The sequence below is a fragment of the Phascolarctos cinereus genome, unplaced genomic scaffold (assembly GCF_003287225.1).
Source record: "Phascolarctos cinereus isolate Bilbo 61053 unplaced genomic scaffold, phaCin_HiC Scaffold_5;HRSCAF=322, whole genome shotgun sequence".
NCBI classification, from domain to species: Eukaryota; Metazoa; Chordata; class Mammalia; order Diprotodontia; family Phascolarctidae; genus Phascolarctos; species Phascolarctos cinereus.
The window spans coordinates 116,373,629-116,399,822 of NW_027555958.1; the positions used below are offsets into that span (position 1 = coordinate 116,373,629).

At 39.1% G+C, this 26,194-nt stretch overlaps 1 protein-coding gene across 15 annotated transcripts in view; it reads left to right on the forward strand.

Annotated features, from left to right (window-relative positions):
- Nucleotides 1-11,196: 11,196 nt before the first annotated feature.
- REPS1 (RALBP1 associated Eps domain containing 1) overlaps nt 11,197-26,194 on the forward strand; it is a 95,691-nt gene continuing 80,693 nt past the window's right edge. For 7 of the 15 annotated variants that reach the window (XM_020973748.2, XM_020973756.2, XM_020973753.2 and 4 more), the window contains exon 1: nt 11,255-11,437. In XM_020973748.2, the coding sequence (XP_020829407.1) occupies nt 11,285-11,437 (153 nt within the window). In that variant the 5' untranslated portion in view covers nt 11,255-11,284. Of the gene's footprint in view, nt 11,438-26,194 lie in introns of all 15 variants that reach the window. The other 8 variants (XM_078155107.1, XM_078155110.1, XM_078155108.1 and 5 more) reach the window with 2 other exon arrangements.

A 26,194-nucleotide genomic window follows, 5' to 3' on the forward strand; every position in this document is an offset into this window, starting at 1 on the left:
GGAGAACACTCTGGATAGAGGTTCATGAAGAACAATACTAGAAAGATAGGCCTTCAGAGTTACTACCCTAGAGCCCTGAGGGGAGCGGTAGCCAACCTAGCTCTGCTTTAATAGTATAAAAATAAATATTATACTATAGTATATATAATATTTGAGCCAGAGTGATTTAAGAATATGGATGAAAACAGCTACTGTAAAAGTAAATACTCATCCTTTTAAAGTTGATACACATATTTAATCAGAGCTATAACTAGCAATTTTTGTGCCAAAACAAATACCACAAACTGTGCCTGTAGGAATTGACAGGAAGCATCCCCTCAGTTGCTCCCAGGAGTTGGGGAGAGGTAAGGTGAGATACAAAAAGAACCTGCCCTCTGATAGGTTCCTATTTTAACTAACTACACTTGCCAGGCAGGGCTTCTGGAGGACTCCAAGTTCTGTCAGTACCCACTAAACTCATTACCCTGAGGCATATCATTGTTTGCCCTTTCCTAGCTGTGACTCTGTACCTGACATTAATAAACTATTATTTGCGGCTACTTTCACATAAGTTCCTACACCTTCAAATTTGCAACCCCACTTTGTAGGACATACCTTTCAAAATAGATGTTGCAAGGCATCAGTTTTGAAATAGATATGCCTAGGAATATATATATGAAAGGATGCTGCTTGTGCCTCAAAAAAGACCCTGTATTAACTCATTGAGAAGAGTTATGGCCAAATGGTTTAAAATGTAAGTGAAGTTGAGTTAGAAAACTAGAAGATGGGTACCTAAAATGTTCTGAGGTTAAACGCACAGATTATCTCATTTTTTCCTCTGACATTGTACTTAGTATAAATTAGTATGATGAAGTATTAAAAAGTCAACTGAGGAATTATCCCTTTGGGGATGGGATGGACAATGTCCTAACCTGCCCCACCTCCCTCTCCAAATGATAGATTAATTTTTTCCTAAAAAGGTGCTGAGATATTCCCCAAGAATTGGTTGACTCAGAAGGCTAAAGGTTCAGACTTTAGGCACCATCTCTTCATCACCTGAGTACAATAGCCAAGAAGAGCTTCAGGGACCCTCTGAGGGATTGGCTGATAGATTACAATGGCTAATTTAGGCAAAGGAGTTCCACTTGGTTGAATCAACTCAAACTATCCTCGATGCCTAGTCTTGTCCTCCTGCTATGGCTAAATAATCTCATTTTGTTAAATGTTGAATGACTTAGGAGAATCTTATTTTGTTCCCAGTATTGAACCTAAAATGCCAGGGAACTTGCCTGAGTCCGGCCTAGCCAAGAGCAATTGGCTTAATATTGAAGGACTGGAACATAATGATCTCCTTGAAGTGGGAGGATGGGCAGTGCAGAGGAAGATAAAGTTCAGATTAGTTTAGTGATGTCTCTAGAAATGGTGGGTTCTTACCGTGGGACACTCCTGACTCCCAGGAGATTAGAAGGTAAACTGCCTGTGGCCATTCAGCAAGAAGTGAATAACTTGAGTATGCTCTGTTTCCTAAAACTTTATCTCGAAAATAATTGTGGTAAACTGTGTTTTAGGCCCACCAATTTTGTTGGGACTTCTAACCTTGTAATTTAAGTCTCCTCTAAAATCTAGGAGGGAATGTTTTTCTGAACTCAGTTTAGCTTCAAAGAAGCCTGGAGGGGAATGAGTTTTTAGAGATGGAAAGATTTTCCCCTCATTAGAAAAGGACAAATGTGGAAAAACTAGTTGTATTCTTCCCTTGCTAAGCCTGGTTGCTTTTTTGTGACTAATGATCATTATCACCCAGTTGCTGGCTGGGGAGACCTCCTGAAAAAGGCTCCTCTTATGCTTAAGGGTATTGTATTTGTATAAACTGATTGGTTTTGAATGGCTTTTTGGAAATGACAATGCAGCTGAATTAGCTTTTTTCAATCCTGTAATATATATGATATAGTGAGCCATCCGAGGATGGCAGAAAGGCCCCTAACAGTGAGACAATACAAACCAAGACAGAATTTTATGTTGTTTGACAACTGTGATGAATAAACTGAATTTTGTTTGTTTTTTAATTTGGAATTTGAGAGACCAAGTACAGTTTTGCCACATGGATTTTGTTGTAATTCTTTGATGCAAGTCATTGGGGGAGGTATTTGAAAGAACAATGCTAATGTCTCTCCAGGATCCCAGAGACATTTCTAGAACCAGACATATGGCCAAATGTGCCAATGGCACCCCCATTTTACTAGCTGAAGACAGGCAGGATTGCTACATCAGTTCAACTAGTTCTCACTCTTACCCTGAACTGTGAACTATAATTCTTTCTCTTGTGATTCAGTTGAAGGAACCCAGAAAAGCACAGAACCTAGGCCCCATGAGCATTTTCCTAACATGACAAGAAATAGCTGTTTGTACATGGTGAATAGAATACATGTATTCTGGCCTAGAATAGCCCTTGGCTCTGTTGATTTTTCTGTTGTTTCATGTCTTTCTCTGAGCAAAGCGGGGTAGAATCAGAGCCCTGAAGTAACAGTACCCACAGTTCTGCCAACACTGGAAAGCCCCAGCATGCCAAAAAGGGGTGGAGTCAGGCCCCAGCAGTTGCAAGACAATGGTGCTCAGGCCTACAGCAACACTCTCCCAGAATAGGCAGAAGAGCTTAGGCCTTCAAAGTGGTAGTTATGCTGAAATGACACAGGGGTAGCAGTTGACTCTGGCAGAGCAGGCAGTGGGGAACAGAACCTATCAAGGGGCAGACACACAGGCTCTAGAAGTGGAAGGCAGTGGACAGTGGCTAGGTCCCCAGCAACAGCTGCAGAAGAGGGAGTGCTGTGCAACGGCAAAAGGCAGGTCCACTGCAACCCATTGCTTACCTTAACATAATACTGATTGGAACTTCCACACTGCTGCCAGCTCAGCATTCTGATTATTATATAATTCTTCCCAAGGGAGGGTTTGGAGGACCATTGTTGGGAGGGCTCTTTGCTTTATTGGCAACAAGGGCGTGGTGAAAGTATCAAACCAGCTGCCACAGAAGAAGGTTGGGGGGGAGAGTCGCTCAGAAGTCTTTAAAGGGGAAAAAGTTTGGCATTTCCCTCACAAGACATGTGTCCAAAAGAGATTTACTAAAAGATGATCTTTACACATGCTGAAAGTGGGAGTAGGGTGCTGCAGGCCTCCAATCTGCATCATGAGTGGTAGTATAGTGTGGAATTCTGTAGACTAGGGTGGTGTGACAGTTTTTCCTTTTTGTACAGGAAAAAGCCACATCTAATGTGTGTTAGAGGTACTTCTTCCCTTTAGGGAGTGCCAGGACAGTCATCAGTGGAAAGTGATGATCTGTCTGCTATCTTGGCTTCCAGATCTAAGTTTTGAGATCTTTGAGTACAGTAATTAGTTGAGGGGGATGAGACAATGGGACAGAAATAGTTTCTGATTTATCCACAATTAGCTAACAAGGAGGGCATAGTAGGTTTTTTCTGTGATACTAGATGCTATGGAATTGTCCAAGGCCCTGAAGAACACTTTAACTATGAAGTGATTATGGCTAAGATAGAGACCTTCTCAGTTGTGTTTAGGTGAGAAAGCAAAAAGAAAGAGGCGATACTTTCAGGATACATGCCTATTATCTGTTATGTGCCAGAAGAATGATCTTGGATTTTTCTCTCAAGTGATGTGAGGGATTTATGGCTTTTTTTTTAACCTCTTAGGATTCTAAATAGGAATTTTAACGGATTCCATAGGGAATGGGGAATAAACTTCCGATACCTGAACATCTAACAATGGGTAAAAGGTCTTATTTTTTAATATAGCTATGTATAAATATGTTTGTATGTATAAATCCTATAACAAGCAATACCAGTTCATTTATTCCCCAAAATGAGGAAGGAGAGTTTGTGTGGCCACAAAACTTTAAAAAACAAAAATATATCATCATCATCATCATCACATTAAGGAAGCTAACATTTAGATAGTGCTTACTATGTGCCAGACACTTTGCAACTAATATTTCATTTGATCCTCATGACAACCCTATAAAGTAGGTATTATTATTATTATCCCCATTTTACAGATGAGGAAACTGAAGCAAATAGAGGTTAAGTGACTTCTGCAGGGTTATGAAGCTAGGAAATGTTGGAAGCCTGATCTTATACACATAAGAAAGGAGTCTAGACACATAGAGACCAGATATTGTAGAAAGCATCACAGTAGTTAAGGTCAAGTCACCATTTCATGCTTCCCTATCAACCTTTAGCATTCCCAAACCACAGAAAATACCTTTGTATTTTTGGAAAATAAATCAATTTTACAGTTACTAATAAAAAACAAAAAGGAATCCTTTTTTATTACTATACTGGTATAATCCATTAGGTAATCCCTTTTGCTGATAGAAGAATAAAGCATTGATACCAGAGCATTTTATGAGGCTCTCAATTTGAGTGGCTGTATTTAAGCAGTTGTATTTTGGGGGTGGTTAGCAATGACAGAACTGGAAGTAAAAATCATTGTTATGGAAGTAGACTGATACAGATCTTCCCATCCTCAGATACCATCAGCCTTCTTGTCACTTGCTCTATGTGATTAAGGGGGTTACATCGGAAGATAGCAAGTGAGGCAATGGCAATTATTAAGGTCCTTTTTTACCGTGGGACATCCTTTCTTTCTTTTTCTTTTTTTTTTTTTGCTTTTTTGATGAGGCAATCAGGGTTAAGTGACTTGACCAGGGTCACATCGCTAGTAAGTGTCAAGTGTCTGAGGCTGGATTTGAACTCAGGTCCTCCTGACTCCAAGGCTACAGCTCTATCCACTGCACCACCTAACTACCCTGGGACTATCCTTTCTGCTGTTATCATCACTGCCTAGCTTTCTCATACTTGATACTTCCCCTTCCCTAGCCCCAAGGCTAACACATTTCTACCTCTTGCTTCCCTGCCCTCTACAATCCAGACTGTCTGCCAAACTGAAAACCCCTCTTCCCTGTTATCTCTTCCCACAAGCTCAACCCTACGCTTTCCTTTGCTTTCCCCTTCTGTCATACCCCCTGGAACCCCTATTCCACTATTAACAAACTCTTCATCCCCAACATACACTCCTTTGGTGTCTGGATACCTGAATTTCTCTTCAAGATGCTTCATCTCACAATTGCTCATTGAACAAAACTACTGTTACTGCATATAATGTTTTCTTTCTGCTCATTTCACTTCATTATTTCATGCAAGTCTTTCCATGTTTTTCTAAAATCAGCTTGTTCATCATTTCTTACATCATAGTAATATTCCATCACAATCATATACCACAATTTATTCAGCCATTCCCCAATTGATGGGTATCCTCTCAATTTCTAGTTCTTTGCTATATCACAAAGAGAGCTGCTATAAATATTTTTAGAAGATATAGGTTTTTTTCTTTTTCCCTGATCACTGTGGGAAGCAGACCTAATAATGGTATTGCTGAGACAAAAGGTATACACGGTTTTATAACTCTGTGGGCATAATTCCAGATTGCTCTCCAAAATGGTTGGATCAGTTTGCAGTTCCACCAACAGTGTATCAGTGTCCCAATTTTTCCTCATCCCTTCTGACATTTGTCATTTTTCCCTTCTATTATTTTAGCCAATCTTATAGGTGTGAGATGGGATCTCAAAGTTACTTTAATTTGCATTTCTCTAATCAATAATGATTTAGAGCAATTTTCATATGACTATATATAGTTTTGGTTTCTTCTACAAAAACTATCTGTTCATATCCTTTGACCATTTACCAATTAGGGAATGATGCATATTCTTATAAATTTGACAAAGTTCTTTATAGATTTGATATATTAGGCCTTCATCTGAGAAACTGTCGATAAAAATTTCCCCCAATTTTCTGCTTTCTCATCTTGGCTGCATTGGTTTTGTTTGTGCAAAACCTTTTTAATGTAATCAAAATCATCCAATTTACATTTCAAAATGCTCTCTAACTCCTATTTACTCATAAATTCTTCTCCTATCCATAAATCTGATAGGTAACATGCTCCATGCTCTTCTAATTTACTTATGATATCTAAAAGTAGCTTACTTTGGCAGAGCTGCTAAAAACTGTACCTAGCTTATCTAATTTATTCCTCACAACAACCCTTTGAGGTAGGTGCTGGATACCTTGAGGTAGGTGCTTACTAATACAGCAATAACATGACAATAATGTCTCCTATTAATTCATTAACTAATTAATTAAATTCCATGAAGGCAGGACCTATGGTTTATTTAAACATTGCATCTCCCTCACCACCTAGCAAATGCTTTGTATGAAGCAGGTGCTTATCCCCAGCTGTTAATGTCCTTCCTCCTAAAACTACCTTGTGCATATTGTGTGTACTTATACATGTATGTGTTGTCTCCCTGCTATTAGAATGTACATTCTTTGCATGTAGAGGCTGGATCATTTTTTCTGTGTCCTCAGTGCTTAGCACAGTGCCTGGCAAACAGTAGGTGCTTAATAAATGCTTTGTAATTGATTACTAGAAGAATAAACTGTTGTGAAGTTGAACTGAATTAAATAGATAGAAGGGTGCAAAGGTTGCTGACCCCCATCTGGTCAATCAGATTAGATAGTGAAGAGATTGTCTGGTTAGCCTATATTTCCTCCCTCCACAAATTTTAGTGTGGTCAAGCCTTTAGACTTGGCAAAGTTCCAATTCATATGTTATTTAAAATATTAATTTATTGTATGATGTAGGTGGCACAATGGATAGAGTACTAGACTCAGAGTCAGGAAGACATGAGTTTAAATCCTGCCTCACAGTTACTAGTCGTGTGTCTCTGGGCAAGTCACTTTAATCTTTCAGCCTTAGTTTCCTCTCACCTGTGGTTCTAAGAAGCTGTAGCATGCACAGTGGCCACATCTACCTTGCCAGATGAGCTAAACCAGGTTGAGGGTGACCAACAGGCTTGAAGCCCTTCAGTGAGTTGGGGGATATCTACCTCAAGCATGTGAAGTTTTCTTTTGGTGGAATGCACAGATGACAACAATTTGTTCCAAGAGCCATGAAGGCAGTTGAAGTAGGCACCGTGGAGCACACAGAGCTTGGTCAGACATCAAAGACAACAAGGTCATCCACTGCATCCCAGGCCACTGCCAGTCATCTTGACTTTTCTCTTGCCACTGTTACTTCAATGACTCCAGAAGATAGAGTAAGGCTGATCATTTTGTGCAACTCTGACTCACTTAAATCCATTTTATGCACCCCATGACATCATCAGTTCTCTGAAAACAAAGAATGAACAACAACATTCATCTGTAAAATGAGGATAATAATAGCACTCACATTACACAGTTCTTGTGATGATTAATTTAAAACATTATCTAAATGCTAGCTATTTTAAATGAGATATGTAAAAGAGATGATATGGTATCCTGGACTGAGCAATGGACTAGTTGTGTAACTGTGGGCAAACAGCAACTCTGTTCAGCCTTATTTTCTCACCTGAAAAAAATGATAATGATAATCCTTACCAGTCTTACAAGGCCATTGTGGGAAAAGTGTTTTGCAAATTGTAGACTATTATACAAACAGAAATGTAAAATCAAACAACACATACCTTAAGTGCTGCAGGTTTCCAGAAAAAATGATTGTTTTCAGATTAAGACACAGGACAGAAGAAATGCTATACTTTGACTTAGATAAATATTTGTATATACCAAATTAGTTTCACCTTTCCTCTACTCAGCGAACTATTGCTTTTCAAATAAACAGTTATTGTTGATGTTGAAGTGTTAAGGTATTTTTGAAGGTTCATAAACAAGCTTTGGGAGGAAGAATTTGAGCTTATCTTCAGTGATATCTGACATCAAAGGGATGGCAGTAATGAGTATGTGAGAGGATTAGGAGAGGAGTACCTAGTTTACACCTAGAGAAAATTGGGATGTGAATTCAGTATGTAGTGATATAAAAAACACCATAAAACAATAATTATCTTGGAAATATTTATTAGAAAATTCTTAAATTCTTAGGAGTAATGATGATGTGTATATGTGACATAAGATCATAATGAATAAAAACATCATTTCATACTTCCAACCTAACCTGCAATAAGGCAAATGTTACTATGGAATCTAAATATAGGAATGGAAGTCAATTTATACTTTTTAAAAAATCAGTTATTTGCCTAGCAAGGTATGCAGAATCTTTCCTTCCAGATAGGATAGAAAGATCTGATGTAGCCTCCAGCCAACCCATGATCCCTCTGGTTGGTAGTTACTTCCTTGTGTGCTTTGTGAAGGTCTTTATAGGGTCATAGATTCAGAACTGGAAAGGAATTCAACCACAATGGCCTTGTAAGACTGGTAAGGATTATTATTATCATTTTTTTCAGGTGAGAAAATAAGGCTGAACAGAGTTGCTATTTGCCCACAGTTACACAACTAGTCCATTGCTCAGTCCAGGATACCATATCATCTCTTTTACATCTCATTTAAAATAGCTAGCATTTAGATAATGTTTTAAATCTCTTTATTTTTGAGAACAGAATGCTGAAACCAAGAACAGTTGTAACACAGAATAACAGAGGTAGGATTTGAACCCCAGGTCTTTTGATTTCAAATCGAACTTCTTTCCATTTCATTAGACTCCCCGAGACTGAACTTAAATGTCAGGGAAGACCTAACTCTATTGCTGATTAGAACCATAAGATCATAGATCTAGACCTGGAAGAGACCGAAGAGACCATGTAGTCCAAACTCCTTCATTTTACATGTAGCTCATGCTATCTATCCCAACTCACACTTACACGGAGCAGTCAGATCCTGGGAGAGTGGTTACTATGATCCCTGCAGGGATTTACAGGTAACCTGAAGGTGTTGGGGGAGGGGATGTTTGTTTAGTATTCTCAGCTCAAGCCCCCATTCTACTTCCCAGCATGATTATCAGTTGATATCATTCAGTCAATAATCATCAAGTAGCTTTAGAAAGGGTTATTTACTTAGTGCTGTTAACAATAGTTAGTAGAAAGTCATTCAGTGACACACTCTCCCACCAGTACATACAGAGTCCAGGGGAAAGAAAGTACATGTGGCAAAGGGGTACCTCATAACTCCCGGTTACTTGAAAAACTTTTCTTCCCTTTTGGGGTACGTAAGTTCTCCTTAGGCTTTGCCTTACTTCTTTGCCGAGCTCCTGATGGAACAGTGAAAATGCCCTCCCTAAATTACATCTTGTTATTAATGTCCCAGGAGATAGTATTAGGATACGGATGAGAAGTCCAAAATATTATGGACCCTGGGAAGCTCGCAAGGTCCTCCCTTGGCCAAAATGGGGATCTAGGTAGAGGCCAAAGCTGAGGCTTCTCCTTCCTTCCTCTCCCCAAGGGTCGCTTGTCAGGGATTTTATTGGAATGTCACCCTTGCTCTAATGTTCTCATCTGAACTGGGTTGATAACTTTATAGATAACCCCTAGAGTGTTATCAAGTTACTTTAGGCAATCTAAACAGGATTTCTGGGCACTGTCTTCACAGTTCCAAAGAGATTACATTTAGTCTAAAGCCAATTATTGAGATTAAATGATTGAGAATTGCTTCATCTCCTTAAGATATCAGGACATCATAACACAGTTTGAGTGGGGTTGAGTGACAATCAACCACCCATGCCCCTCCACCTTTAAGTACAGATGGGGAAACTGAGGTCCAGAAAGGTGACCTGATTTGTCCAAAGTTGGAGGTCTGGAATGATGGAAATGGGATCCCTGCATGCTCAGTTCTCCTCATTGCGAAAAAGGAAAGGTTAAGAATAAAAGAATTTATCTACTTCCCTGGGGGATTTGGGAGAATAAAATGGCATCTGAGTAGTCCTTAATGTGAATGTTTTGAAAAGCGAAAAGTATTACACCAATGTCAAGCATGGTTATATTAAAAATTAATTATAGTTATTATATAATCATTATAAGTAATAAATAGTAACCACTTAGGCAGTGTAAGTTAATAATAATAATACAGATGCCCTCACACCTGCCATCAACTTACTTCATTAAACATTTATTAAGCACCTACTATGTATCAGGCACTGTACTAAGTGCTAGGGATATAAAAAAAAGCAAAAGACTTAACAATAGAATAGGGAAGACAATATGCAAACAAATATATACAAAACAAACTATACACAGGATAAACAGGAAATAATTAATAGGGAAGGCACTGGAATTAAGAGGAGTTAAGGAAGGCTTCCTGTAGGAGGTGAGATTTTAGCTGGGACTTAAAGGAAGCCAAGAGAGTCAGCAGTTGGAGTGCAGGAGAGAGAGCATTCCAGCCGTAGGGGACCCCTACAGAGGAAAAAAAAATTTTTTTGACATTTTCCCAGGGCTGGGCTGTGCATAGGGGGCGGGACGCTGCCGGGTTGGGCTTCTCCCCGGCCTTTGGGGCGCCCACCAGCAGAGGGCGCTGTTCCCGTCTTCCTCTCTCGGGAAAGGCACAAGCCTCTGCTGGGGGTTTCTCTCTTTCTCTCTTCTATCTCTTTCTCCCTCTCTCTCCCCCCAACCCCTCCCTCGCGCTCGCTCGCCTTCGGCCTCACATCCGGGTCTGGCGCTGCCGCCGCCGCTGCGGCCGCTGTCAGTGTTAGCGCGGGCACGTCCGCGGTGGGGCTGGAGCGCAGTAAATGGCGGCGAAGGGAGGCGGAGCAGCAGCCGAGCTCAGCCAGGCGCCCCCTGAAACTTTAGCTTAAAAGCCCCACAACTTTCTCCGGGGCGCAGCCGCTCTTCGCTGGGGTTGACCCCGAAAGGGTGGGCGGAAGAGGAAGCTAGGCGGGAAGTCGAGTGGGGAGCTGGGGGGAGGGGGGTAGAGGGGGCGGCTCGAACCCGCGGCGAAGGCGGAGGCTCGGAGAGGTCGCCTTCGCCTCGCGGCGCCGCTGTAGGTGCCGGAGCCCGAGCCGGAGCCTGGGCCTTGCGCCTTCGAGCCGGCCCCGGATCGGGACGAGAAGGAGCGTCTTCCTCGGAAGGTGGGAGCGCCGGCGGCGGCACGCGGAGCCTCCTCTTCTTCTCCAGCCCTGTTGCTTGTGTCCCGGCCGGCGGCGGCGGCGGCGGCGGCGGCGGCAGCGGCAGCGGGGAGAGGGAAGGACAAGCCCAGGGCTCCGGCCAGACCGGACCCGGTGTGCGTGCGTGCGCGCGTGCCTGCGAGTCGGGCTAGGGCGGCGGTGGAGGGGGGCTGCCTGGCGGCCGGCCCACGCTCCGTCTCCCTGCGACTGAGTTCGAGGGGTTCCGGAGAGAAGCCGGGCCCGAGGCCCCGCCGCCCCGGGGTCGCGGGGCGGGGCGGCGGCGAGGAGCGAGGGAGGGGGTGGGGTGGGGAAGAAGATGGAGGGATTAACGCTGAGTGATGCGGAGCAGAAATACTACTCCGATCTCTTCTCCTACTGCGACATCGAGAGCACCAAGAAGGTAGCGTCCAACGGGAGGGTGGTGGAGCTGTTCCGGGCCGCGCAGCTCCCCAACGAGGTGGTCTTACAGGTAAGTGCGCCCTCTCCCCTCCCCTCCCCCAAAGAGTCCTCCCGGGGTCGGATCCGCCGGGCCAGGGTGGGTGGCCGGGGAGGCCCCTGCAATCCAGCAGCGCCGGCTCTCCTACCTGCCTGAGGTGGGCAAGAGAAAAACGACACCGTATCCATGGAAGGAACCCATGCTGGGGTTCAGCAGATTGAAATTTTCTAACTCCCAGCCGGGGAAGGGGGACAGCAGGTGCCTGTGGGTGGTGTCATACTTTTAAGTGGGCAGAAGAAAGAGGTAAAGGTTAGTTTCATAGGAATAGTTTAGGAGCAGCAGAATAGTCTTATTAAACTTTTAAGTTTTCAAGTAATAGTACTCACTCTGTATTATCTGTGTACATGTTTTGCCCCCATTAAGCTTCTCCAAGGCTGGGACTTCTTAATTTTTGTATCACCAGCGTCAAGCCCAGTGAGTGCCTGGTACCTACTATGTGCTCAAATATTTGAGTCAAATTGAATTATAACTTGTTATCTACCATATGTGTTCTGCCAGTGAAAAAAATTCAGTAGAAGAATTACATAGTTATAATTTTGGGTGCAAGATGTCGGGTAGCTGGGAGAACAGAATTAAAGTTATCAGAACAGGTAGAAACTTAAGATTTTCCTCTTGCCCCGCCCCCCATCCCTTCCTTTTCCTATTAAAAGGTCCTTGAAGAGTTGAAAGAAAAGTAGATCAGTTTATATTTTGTATACATATGTGAAATGAAAAACAGTTCATTATTTATGGAATTTTGCTCCTGAATTAACCCTATAAAGTAGGGTAACATTTGAACTCCTCAGATTCAAAAATATATTTCTTCCTCTCTAGATTGTGGATGTTTGGCTCATCTTGAAGCCACTGGTTAAAAATAAGCATTGATTTTAAAAGCTGGTCTTTTTCTCTCCTAGCCTTTAAGAAAAATAAACATTCTGTTTGTAATGTGCTTTAGTGTTTACAATATCTATTTAATAAGATGCTTGACTAACTACTAGAAAGATCTTGCCTGAACAGGATATTTTAATAGGTTTAATAGGTTAATAGGTTTTAAAATATTGCTCTAAACCAGTTATTTGAATCACCAAGATTTAGATTAATACATATACACATATTGTATAGTAACGGGGCAGGAGTACCGGCTTAGGAACTTGAAACTATGGCTTTCAGTTCCATCACTTCAGTTAATCTCTTTGAGTTTTGATTTCTTGAGTTGTAAAATGGGAATTTAACTAGTTTAGGCATTCCCATCTTCAAAATTCTTTTAATCTATGAAAACATAGGAAATCCTAGAATCTCTGTTAGTCCAACAACTCCTTAGCTATCTTATGTAATCTATATTTGTCTGGAATGAGTTCTATCTATTTATCTTGTATATGTTAAATTGCTTCATTTAACCTTGAAGCAAAAAGTTTAGTGTCCTGTATATCAGATTTGGATGACAGCCAGGAATTAGAAGCTCATATCTTAATAGATAAAGTTGCCATACTGTTTTGTTAAAAGTATAATACAGAACCATTTTCTGAATATGGATTTTTGGAATTAGACTTAATAGAGATCGTGTCTGAGCATGTTCATTAAAGGTATGGTTCTTTTTGTGGAAATTAGCATGTTGTTTTAATGCATTCCTGGTATTATTTGGGAGCTAGAGTAGGAATTCTTAACTTAAAAAAATTTTTTTTTAAATCATGGGTTCCTTTGGCAGTTTGGTGAGGCCTTTGAACCCCTTCTTACAAGAGTGATTTTAAATTCATAAAATAAAGTTAATAGAATTATAAAGGAATCCAATTATAGCAAAGTACAGTTAAAAAGTACATAGAATTACAAAAGAATCCAATTATATTGAAATAGTTGCCCAAATCTTGAAAAAAAAAGTTACTTGTCTTAAGAATATTCCTGTTTTAGGGTTTATTGGGAAAAGGAAAAGCTGATGATAAATTTCTAGTCTGAGGGGACTTGGAGACAACCTGGGTTCTCAGATTTAGGCTATGTTGATAGGTACAATGAATTAATTACTCTTTTCTCTTAAAATTTGTTAGATCTCCCCATATTATTTTAAAATTTAACTGTTATGAAATGTGTCTAATTCACTTGCCTTGCTATGTGCTGCTAGGCTGTGGAAATACAAAGAAAAATTGAAATGTCATCGAGTTCAGATTTGAAGGGCACTAGGGATTCCAGAGTCAGAGGTGAGGAGTGGAAATGTTTGCAGCATGGGAAGATGCAGCCTGTGCAAAAGCTTGGAGGTGGGAGATGGAATGCTAAATTAGGGAACAGTTCTAGTTTGGCCAGAACATAGAGTGTATGGAGAGTAATGTGAAATCGATCCTGAAGGCTTTTTTAGAGCCAGATTGTGAAGGACCTTGAATGCCAAACAGAGGAGCTTGTATTTTATCCTAGAAACAGTAGAGAACAACTTAGGCTTCTTGTGGGGGAGCTAAGTGGTACAGTGGATAGGATAGATAGAATGGAGTCAGGAAAATCATCTTTTTGAGTTCAAATCTGGACTCTTATTAGCTTTGTGACTCTATGACTATTAGACACTTATTAGCTTTATGACTCTGGGCAAGTCACTTAACCCTGGGCAAGTCACTTTACCCTGTTTGCCTCAGTTTCCTCATGTATAAAATGAGCTGGAGAAGGAATGACAAACCACTCCAGTGTCTTTGCCAAGAAAACCCCAAATGGGGTCAGGAAGTCAGACACAACTGAACAACAACAATTCTTGAGCAAATGTGTGATGTGGTCAGATCTGTGCTTTAGGAATATCAATTTGTCATCTTTGTGAAGGCCTATGGACTGGAGGAAGGAGAGACTGCCATACAGGAGACCAGTTAGGCTATTGCAGTTGTCCAGGAGAAAGGTGGTAAGGACTAGAACTAGGGTGGTGACTGGCTGTATGAATGTAGAGACAGTATGGAGAGATATTTTGCACAAGTTGAATTGACAATACTTGATAACTGATTGGAAAAGAGTGGTGGAAAGAATAGTAATGACCCTCAGCAGAAATAGAAATTTAGGAGGAAGAATAGATGGGGGATGGGGGAGGCCATGAGAGTGGAGATGAATTCAGTTTTAGAAATGTTGAATTTGAGATGCCTATGAGACATCCTAATGGAAGTGTCCAGCAGGTGTTGCAAAGCATATAGTAGTTATTTTTTTAAATAGTCATTGAACTGATGATGGCAGCTGCTGAGATTACCAAACTAGAGAGTGTAGAGAAAGAAGAGAAATCAGGATAGAGATCTGGGGTGTGCCCATACATAGGAGATGTGGCCAGATGACTTCAGCCAAGGAGACAGAAGAGTGAGGAAGAAAATAAGGAGAGAGCAATGGCACCAAAATCTGGGGAAGAGAAATTATCCACAAGAACATTGTGGTAGAAAGTGTCAGATGCTGGTGGGAACTGTTTGTCTTTGTATCCCTAGTGTCTTGGACTTAATAGGCACTTAATAAATGTTTGCTGAGTTGAACTATGGCAGTGTTTAGAAATAGTCGACCTATTTTTATTGCCTTGAGTGAAGTGTAAATATAAATAAATAACAAAAGCAGTCAGGATTGGCAACAAATTGGCAACAGTGTGGAAACTCCCTGAAGCAGTACTTCTATGATACTAAAAGCTAAATAGCCCCTGAATGACTTGGAGGGAGCTTAATAAAAAATGGTGCTAATTCATAGCACATGAGGGAGCATGAGATACACACACATACACACACACATATATAATTAAATTTTTTCAATTAATTTATTTTTAGTTTTATATTTTAGTTTTAGTTTTATTTATAGTTTAGTTTTCAATTAATTTATTTCAGCATTCACTTACATAGGCTTTTTTTTCCCCGTGAGGCGATTGGGGTTAAGTGACTTGCCCAGGGTCACACAGCTAGTTCAGTGTCAGAGGCTGTATTTGAACTCAGGTCCTCCTGACTCCAAGGGCAGAGCTCTATTGACTATACCACCTAGCTGCCCCTTACATAGGCTTTTGAGTTTTAAATTTTCTCTTTCCCTCTCCTCCCTCCTCCCCAAGATGGTGGGCAATCTGATATAGGCTCCACATATACATTCCTATTAAACATATTTTCACATTGGTCATTTTGTAAAGAAGAATTGGAATCAATAGGAGGAACCACAAGAACAAAAAAACAAAACAGAAGGAAAAAAAAGCAAATAGTCTGCTTCGATCTGCATTCAAACACCATCGTTCATTCTCTGAATGTGAATAGCATTTTCCATCATGAGACTTTTGGAGATCCTTGCATTGCTGAGGAGAGCTAAATCTAATAAAATTAGTCATCTTACAGCGTGGCTGTTACTGTGTACAACGTTCTCCTGGTTCTGCTCATTTTACTCAGTATCAGTCCATACATGTCTTTCCAGGTTTTTCTGAGGCATGATATATAGTTTAAATGAATTTTGTTCATTGGAAGAAAGACGGGGGGAATTTCAACTTTGGAGAAATACCATGGTTCTTAGTCAAAAGCACATTGGAAAAGCTACTATCTACCTAACCCCTGCTTTCTGGCTTTTCATGTCTTCTGCCAAATAATTTCAGTTAGTGATATATTAATGTCCAACTTATGGTTCGTTGGCAATTATTATTGAATGCTGTGGAGGGGTATAAGTATACCTCTATAGTATAGTGGAGGAGAGAGAATGCTGGGCTAAGATCTGGGTCTAACTCTGTTGTTAAATAGATGTGTGATCTTTGGTACATCACTTAACCACTCAACCTCTCTGTGCTTCAGTTTTCTCTGTGCAAGTTGGAGAGACAAGACTAGCACATTGAAACTAATACAAGCAGCAAGTATATGCTAAAAGTGCTGTAGGAGTTCACAGAAAGAAAGGATCAATATAGACTGGTATAGTTCAAGAAGACATTCAAGAAATACTACTTGAGCTGGGCTGTGATGGGGTTAGGCAGAGAGGAGGAAATAGAGAGGAGAATGAGTAAAAACAGGAATGAATGGGTTGGTCTAATTAGAGCAGAAGATAACTCTTTGAGGGGCAGCTAGGTGGCGCAGTGGATAGAGCGCCAGCCCTGAGGTCAGGAGGACTTGAGTTCAAATATGGCCTCACCAAACACTTGACACTTACCAGCTGTGTGACTCTGGGCAAGTCCCTTAACCTCAATTGCCTAAAAAAAAAAAAGCCCAAAAAACAAAACAAAAAAAAGAAGATAACTCTTTGAGAAAGGAATGGGAAATTAGGTTGGATAGGGCAAGATTTATTCTAATCTTGAAGTTGATGTGATAGACAAAGAAAGCTTTATTGCTTCTTGAGTGCAGGAAAGTAAATAGTGAGCATATTAAAAAAAGGGTAATTTGGCATTGTTTTATAGGATAGATCAGAGAGAGACTGGTTTGGAAGACCAAGTAGGAGGGTATAACTTAATAAATTAAGCAAGGCTTGGACTATTGTGGGGGCAGATAGGGACATTATGAAGGATTTGGTATGGCTGTGTCAGGGGATGTAGGAATAGCATGAGTCAGCAATGAATTGAAGGTTTCAAGCTTAGTGACTGGAAGAAGGATAATGACAATGAAAAGTGGAAAAGCTGAGGAAAACAATTGGCTTGAGAGAGAAGATAATGAAGTAAATCAAGTTCAGTTTTAGATTTCATGAATTTTGAGGTCAAGGTAGGGCATTCTCTTCCACATTCCGTATGGAACCATATCTATAAACTCCTTCAATAATAAAGCCTAGTCTTCTCAGCTTTCTAATAGTAACCTGACCCTCTGTTCCCCTTGTTAAACTTCTGCCTCCTTCACTAAGGTACAAATCCTTCTTTTAGGTGTTGTGTTTTTTTTTATGTACAGTGTATGGCTTAACTCCTAACAGTCTTATTGCATCAGTAGTAACCCTCTCTGTTATCCTCTTCCAGTGTACCCTGTTGTCAATAAACTCTCTTATACTTTACTCATTTTCCCATATGTGCTGTTTCCTTCCATGTCCTGATCTTGATCTCTTATAGTGGTGCCATTTGTCCTTGTATAGTGTTGGGCACATTTTTACTTTTTGGCTCTTTCTTAATCTCCATGAAAACCAACATCTTTCTGTTTGCTTTTGTAAACGTCAAAATTGGCAAGATTATAGCTTATTTTATATTGTTATATTTGTCACCATTGTATACATTCAGACTATAATCTTTATTGCAAAAAATCAAAATTAATATAAAACTAGAAGAATAAAAATAAGAAAAAAGATATTGCGTGTGATCAGAACAATTCCTACTTTATTTTAACAAGTTATATTGAAAATAGGAAATGGATGGAATTGAAAGAACATCTGTACTAGTTATAACAATTTTATAATGAAATTTAACCAATTCAAATAATTTTCAATGATGAGGAAACAGAAGAGCGTAGAAACTTTCTCAGCCAACAGACTGAGAAGCGTCTCTTTGTCAAGCACAGATGGTAACTTAGGACAACACAAATTTAGGATAGAAACTTGATAAACTTCTCTTATGGATAATAATGCTGTAAGATTATGAGCAGTGTCATCTCTTAAAACATTGAGAAGCAGCTGAAAAATAATGTTTAAAGGAAGTTTGGCAAAAAATCCAACTAAGCAAAGTCATCCCAAAGGCATTTAAGGATGAAGTTGGAAGGACAACAACAAAAAATGGGAAAGATCTTTAAAATTTGTATAATTCTTTATACCATCAAGGACAATGAAACCACCATATTTTGATTGTAATGTTACAATCTTAGATGTGTTACTTAAGAAAGTGCAAATGATACTGAAAAAAAAGATGAGAAAAACAGATGGACTGTGCCAGTGTAACATAGAAGAATTCTGTGCTGAAGGTGACATGATTTTGAAGGCATTGAAGGATGAGAGTCTCTGAGTTATTGAAAAGAGAAGATACTAAAGGTCTAGAAAAAACTCAAGGCTTATTATCTTCCTTCCCTCCCCCCAAAACAGTGACCAAGAGACTTAGCTAACAACCCATATGTTTATTTTCCTTTCTGTATACTTGTGTGTGTGTGTGTGTGTGTGTGTGTGTGTGTGTGTGTGTGTGAGAGAGAGAGAGAGAGAGAGAGAGAGAGAGAGAGAGAGAGAGAGAATAATCCGTGTGTGATTTGAGTACATACTCAATGCGGATATTAGAAGAAAGCCAGTAGGCTTCCGTAAGTGAGTAAATAGTCAACCACATCTTGACAATCAAATAATCGACTGAAAGGTATAGAGACTATAAGCTCCCACTGTACTTTTTGTTTGTTGATTCTGAAAAAAAGCTTGATTTCATAGAACTGGCCTAAAAATTTTCCTCCTAAAAGTATGCCAAAATCATACTTTTAGAAACAGAACATTGTTTTTACCTGATTGTTAATATCTGGAAGACTTAAAAAGGGACATCCTCTGAACAAAGGTGTTGGCCCCTGAAGAGGAATTCCTTATAGATAAGGAGATCTTTCAGATGCACCATTTCCATACTATTGTGCTTGTCCAGCCCTGGAACTTTTGAGTCTTCTAGATGAGTTCCATAAGTATTCAAGAGTTTGCCTAACAGTACATAGAGGAATAGCCAATTGTCTGAAGAATGCCTAATGTCTAGATTATGATACACTGTTTTATTAGACTTAGCCTGTCCAATAGTACATATATCTAAGAAAAATATAGAAGTTGGACAGTAAGCCAAGCCTGGAACTAAATACAAGGAGGCAAGTGAAGTGAATTTGCTATGGGAGGGTTGCATTTTTTTTTTAATGACTCCCACACTTCTCCATGAAACAAACCCTTCCCATTTTAAAAACTTTCATTAGTCTTCTAGTGTGTAACTCTGTGTTCAGAATAGATCTGACTTTCTCCTGTGGATGCTAGCATATGGACAACTGTTCTGAAACCTATATTCTTAGAGAGAATTGCCTGGGTCACACAGTCGCTATATGTCAGAAGCAAGAATAGAAACCAGGTCCTCTGCACTATGCCACACTTTGCTTCTTTATATTTCTTTATGTGATTTACCTCCCCATTAGATGATGAATTCCCAAAGGGGATGGATTATATCTCATACATCTTTGTATTTTCCACAGTGTTTAGCATATAGGTATTCAGTAAATATTTGAATGAATGAAAGAAATCTCAGTGAGGAATGTGGAGTTTTCGTTTTGGAGATTTTTTAAAAAAAATTTAACTGTGCTTTTTGGTTTTTACCTCACACATTTCCAAATATTGTTTTCCCCTATCTATATACATTTCTCTTGTAACAAAGATTAAAAACTGAAAGAAAAAAACACCAAAGTTCTGCAAAGTGAACTGACATTACAACAAATGTGGCATTCAGTACTTGTAGTTCTCCACTTCTCTAAAGAAAGGAAGGTATATTTTCTTGTCTTTTTCTTGGGGTCAGGTTTTGTCCTTATAATTGCACAACATTGTTTCATTTTATTTTTTCTATTAACATTATAGAGACTATATATAGTTTTCTCATTCTCCTTACTGCTTACTTCATTCTGTCAATTCATAAAAATCTTAGTTTCTCTGAATTTCTCATATTTGTCTTAATATTTCTTTCCATTTATGTACCATTATTTGTTTAACCATCAACTGATGGGTACCCACTTTGTTTCTAGTTCTTTGCTATTATAAAAAGTGCTACTGTGAATATTTTATTATATATGGAATCTTTTCTTTTTGTCTTTGACATCCTTGGGTTATATGCTCAGCTGTGTTATCATTGGAAATTATCTTTCTCTGCTACCACCACCACCAGCCACTGAGCACGTGCCATCAAATGGCAAGTAAGCTCCAGAACTCCTGGAAGTCCTCCCCCACTGATTACTTGGACCGTAGCTGCCATTGTGCAGGTGAAGATTTGATCTGTAGGACTCTGTACCAACTATAATTCTACCTCTTCCTGTTACGCCCCCCCCAACAGTCACAGCTACTGATTACTTAGAAAAGATAGTTCTTATTACCAAAGTCTTGATGTCATATGGTTCAATATCATTCATGTACAGTTGTTTTTATGTTGTTAGCCCAATTAGACTGAGCTCCTTAAGAGCAGGGACAATTTTAAATCCCAGTATTTAGCAGTGCCTGGCACATAGTAGATATTTATTAAATGCTTGTTGGCTTGACATTAGAAACGGTTTCAGAAATGACACTAAAGTATATACATCTTAATGTCCCATGTCCAAAACTGAATTTATCTTTCTCCCTTAACACTTATCTTTCCTTCCTCCCCCCTCTGCCAAATTCTTTATTACCATTAAAGGCATTACTATTCCCCCCAGTTCCCAATGCTCCAGCCTATGACTCTTTATTTTGTCATCCTCCATATCCAATCTTTTGCTTAGGCCTATCAGTTTTAAAATGTTTGAGTTCTATGAGAATTAGTATGGAGAGAAAAAATAGAAGCCCTAAAGTTATATAAATAGGCCTGTGCATATATTTACTTTGATACCCTGGCATTTTTCACATATATGGGTAGTTTTTCCCTTGCAGATCCAGCTTCTCATGTCATTTCATCTTATTGAGTTCTCCATGTCTACTGTTAATCTCTCACAGATTACCTATCAGATTTACTTTGAGGCTTTTTTTCAATTCTTTTAATATTTCATGGGTAACGTTGTAGTTTTTAGGCCAGTAACTCTTTGCCTTTGATTCTTATTATGTGACTGGCACATCCTTTTCTTGTCATACTATTTTTTTTGTTTTGTTTTTGGTTAGGCAGTGGGGTTAAGTGACTTGCCCAGGGTCACACAGCTAGTAAGTGTTATGTGTCTGAGGTCGGATTTGAACTCAGGTCCTCCTGAATCCAGGGCCAGTGCTCTATCCACTGCACCACCTAACTGCCCCCTTTTCTTGTCATACATGTCCTTAGTGATGTCTTTTATATACGTTCGTCACATGCAAGTCATAATTATAACATGCTATAGCTAACACCCATTTCAGACTTTCCATTGCCCTTTGGGTTCTTAGTAATTTTGATTCTTCCAATATAATATTTTATAATTGTATAGTCCTGTATAACATTACCCATAAATGTTGAATAAAAGAAATGGGCTTTTGTGGAAGTGAGGAAGTTGAAGTCATTGAAAGATATATTTATGTATAAATTAACCTATATATTGCACATATATAGATTTTATATATTTGTACATCTAAATATGCTCTACACACACACACACACACACACACACACTGTCTCTCTCTTTCTCTCTCTCTCTCTCTCTCTCTCTCTCTATTATTATCATTGTTATTGAGAGGGCTTGGAAATAAAATCCACGAAAAAGAATAGTGTCAAGGGAGGTGAACAACCAGTTTTCTAAGGAAGATATCTAAGCTATCAATAGCCTTATGAAAAAATACTCCAAGTCACTAGTATTTAGAGAAGTGCAAATTGAAAAGCACCTTTGAAGTTTTACTTCATGCCTATCAGATTGGCAAAGTTAATGCAGAAAGGAAAATGATAAATGTTGAAGGAGTGGGAAAATGGACACATTGATGTATTGTTAATAGAGTTGTGAATTGGTCCAGCAGTTCTGGAAAGCAAATTGAAACCATGCCCCAAAAGTTCAAACTGTGCCATACCCTTTGGCTCAACAAAACCGTTACTAGTTTTATATCCCAAGGAAAGCAGAGAAAGAAGAAATGGGCCCATAAATGTCGAGATATATATCAGCTCTTTTTTGTTGTGGCAGAGAACTAGAAACTAAGAGAATACCTTCATTAGTTGCAGAATGGCTGAACAAATTAAATTACCTAAATGTGATAGAATACTATCCTGCTTTAAGAAATGATAAAGGGGAGGGTTTCAGAGAAACTGCAAAAACTTTATGAACTGATGCCGTGAAATGTGTAGAACCACAAGAACAATTTATACAGTAACAACATTGTAAAGGCATGCTACTTGGAAAGATGTAAGAATTGATCAACACAGTGACCAGCTAGGATTCCGGAGTATTGATGATGAAGCATGCCACTCACCTCCTTACAGAGAGTTGGTGGAATCAGAATCTAGATTGTGACATAGATTTTTGGGAAATGACTTACGTGGAATTTTCTTTTTTTGCTTAACTATGCATATTTGTTATGAGTTTAACCAGTGGGAAAGGTTTGGGGGGGGGCGAGGGATAAAATCAGTTTTTGTGAATTGAAAAAATAAATTATAAAAGGAAAGAAAACCTATGGTAGAGACAACATGGTAGCAGTACTGTGGATAGAGCAAGGAGCCTTGAGTCAGGAAGACCTGTGGTCAAATCTTGCCTCAGACATTTAACTAGCTATGTCAATTAACTGCTTTCTGCCTCAGTTTCCTCAACTGTAAAATGGGGGTAGTAATAGCACCTTCCTCATAGAGGAGTTGTGAGACTAAATGAGATAATATTTGTAAAGCATTTGTCATAATGCTTGGCACATAGTATGCACTTAACAATACACTTCCTCTAATACATGATGATGTTCTTTATATGCCGTTAGGCACTATATTATATAGTATTCAATTTAGCAGTATGTTAATAGATTCTTGAAATACAGTTTTGTTGAAGGAGCATCTTCAAGTCTGTATTTTGTTTTTATACTTTATAAGTCACTAAATAGACACAGAATGAGTTTACATTCTCTTTACTTTAGTCATTGGTCTGACCCTAAAAATGTGGTCTGCTATAGAAAATCTTTGAAAGCCTGCCTAGTTCTTTCATACATGGCTATCTTCATGCCTTTGTGTACTAGCTGCCCCCATAAACTTACCTCTTCCTCTTAAAATCCCTCTTTTCAAGTCTTAAATTCAATACCACTTCTTGTGGGAGGCCTTTTTTTGTAGCCACCTCCTTCCCTCTTCCCCTCCCCCAGCTGCAAGTGCCTCCCCCCTCAAATTATCTTGTTTCTTTTTTTATACTTAGCTTTATATGTGCATATGTTGTCCTTCCCTATAGAAGACAAAACTCTCTTGAGGACAGAGACTGTTTTAAATTTCTCCTTGTATCCCTAGCACATAGTGAGCCCTTAATAAACTGACCTTGAAATTCCTCTGGTGTAAACTTCCCATGTTACTGATGAAGAAACTGAAACCCAGGTGGATTAGGACACATATGTATAAGCAGCATATGTCAGTTTAAACACCAAGTCCTTTGATTCCATATCCAGTGTTGTTTGTATTACACTAGCTCTCTTTTCAGCATATTATGACCATCACATTTTTCTAAGAGAGAAGTGTGAATGTTACAGGAGGATCTAACTGTTATTTTACTTAAGATGAAAACATCTTTTTGGTTTTTTGATATAGGTGGATATATTCTCTAATGTCAGTATCTGTCAGGGTACATAGAAAGTTATACTCTGCAAACTGCAAATTCTTGTATCATCCCTTTCTGTTTCAGGTTTTTCTGGAGCCATAGGAAGTTCATTGTTCAACCCTGATAATTTCTATATGTTCCTCACATTGATGGTTCTTATGGCTAAAAAGATACCTCAACAGATGATAGAGAGCACAGTGCTGAGAACTAGTAGTGCAACACAATGTTGCAGATTCAACAGTTATGCACACTAGTAATTTTATGCAAATAGTTCCAAATTGCTTTTGTGAATGGCTGGACCTATTTGCAGCTCACAATCAGTACATGAGTGTTCATGTTTCCTGTAGTCCCTTGAACATTGGTCGTTTTCCTCTTTTGTCATCGTTGTTACAAATTTAGCAAATAAGATCATTGGTGTTTCTGTGGGAGAGGAAAAAAAGAGGTATGTTGACAATATAAAACAAAATATATCAATAAAATTTAATTTTTAATAATTTGTTTTATTTTTAGTTTTCAGCATTCACTTCCATAAATTTTGAGTTTTAAATTTTCTCCCCTTTCTCTCCCCCCACCCCACCCTGAGATGGCATGCAATCTGATATATAAAATTTATTTTTTTTAAAAAGTAATTGATAATTTTAGAGCAAACATAGAGGGCATGATTATGAAATTTGCAAATGACATTAAACTAGAATGACATAATTGACAGGGTAGAACATTGAGCCAAATCCAGTAAGATGAAATTTAATAGGTAAATACAAAGGCTTACTCTAAAATTATTAATTTCATAAATACAAGATTGAAATTGTTGTGTCAAAACTAATTTTTTAAAAGACAAGTGTAAGGTGGGAAAAGCGTAGCTAAAGATGAGTGAACAATATTTGGAGGTTTTAGTGGTTTTCATAATTAAGAGGCCACAAAAAGTGTAACATGAAAGGCAAAAAAACCCCTAATGTAGTCTTAAGTTATATTGAGGCATAATGACCAGAAGAAGGATGAGAATCCTGTAGTACTCTGCCCTGGACAGATAATGTAGGAAATGCAGACTGAAGTGATCAGAACCAGAAAAAAAATTTGTATGTACTGTATCTAGAACAGTGTAGAGAAAAGCAACTTTGAAAGACTTGAGAACTCCAATCAATGCAATGATTTTTATGACTACAGAGTATTTTTTTTGGCTAGGCAGTGGGGTTGAGTGACTTGCCCATGGTCACACAGCTAGTAAGTGTTATGTGTCAGAGGCCGGATTTGAGCTCAGGTCCTCCTGAATCCAGGGCTGGGTGTTCTATCCACTGCGCCACCTAGCTGCCCCAACTACAGAGTATTGATGTCAAAGCATGTTACCTACCTCATGACAGAGGTGATGAAATCAGTATGCAGAGTGAGACTTGCATTTTTGGACTTGACTGATGTGGGAATTTTCCTTGACCCTGAATATTTACTATAATGGTTTTTCTTCACTTCTTTTTCTTTTCTCCCTTCCCTCCGCCTTTTCAAGCACTTAACCTCTTGTGTGAAGATTGCTATTCTAGGTACTGGGGAAAATTCAAAGTTTAAAAGAGACATTTTCCATGAAACTTACCTCCTAGTATGCATATGACAACACAAATAAACACTATATATACAGGTTCAGTCACCTCCATACAAGTGATCCCTATTGCAAGTCATCTTTAATAAAAGTCCCTCCTTCCACTTCTTGTCATGTGATTTACACCATCAGCAGTTTATTCAACAGACCACCCCATTAATGATCTACTACAAGGCATTTCAGTCACTATGTTAAGTAATTTTCTGCAGAGGATTACTTGATCATTGATTACTTGGTTGAGGTACGTAGGAGAAGTGGTCACTTTGTTAAGATAATGTTTTGAAGGAGGGCAGTTCATGAAAGTGAACTCATTGAAGTTTACTAAATGCCAATACATTAGGACTAGACCGTAAACTTTCTCTGTCTTGATTGCATTGTTTCCTCGTTCCCTGCTCTTTGTGTGTCTGGGCAATATTGACAGTCAGTAACTGATTAAAACAATAGTTAGAGCCCTCCAGAAGTCCTCAGTTGGCCTTTCTGAATGACTAAAGATTTGAGTTAAGATTCATTAGAACATCTCTGTGAACCACATTCAAACCCGATTCAATATCTGATCAAAGTTACATATTCAGCCACATTTTCGTCTATCAGTTAGCTTTTTCTGCATGGGACAAGCCTTTTCCCTGCCAAAAGAGCGCATATGTGACCAAGGAATATAAATATTATAACTTCAACATTTTAATTGTTTTGATTATGAAAATGCAAGGATCAATTGTCTCTTTTTTCTTGCCTACCAGTTCAGAGTGCTTACATCTGTTAATGGCTAGTCTCCTTAGATCTGCAGTTAGACTTAACACATTTAAGCTTCAGTACATTCTTCTTTGTACTCTTGGCCTTTTTTTAACCCTGGAGAATTGGCTTTGTTTGACCAACACAGTTACTCTGCCTTATAGCTATGGCCCTTTTTTTCCCTGAGCA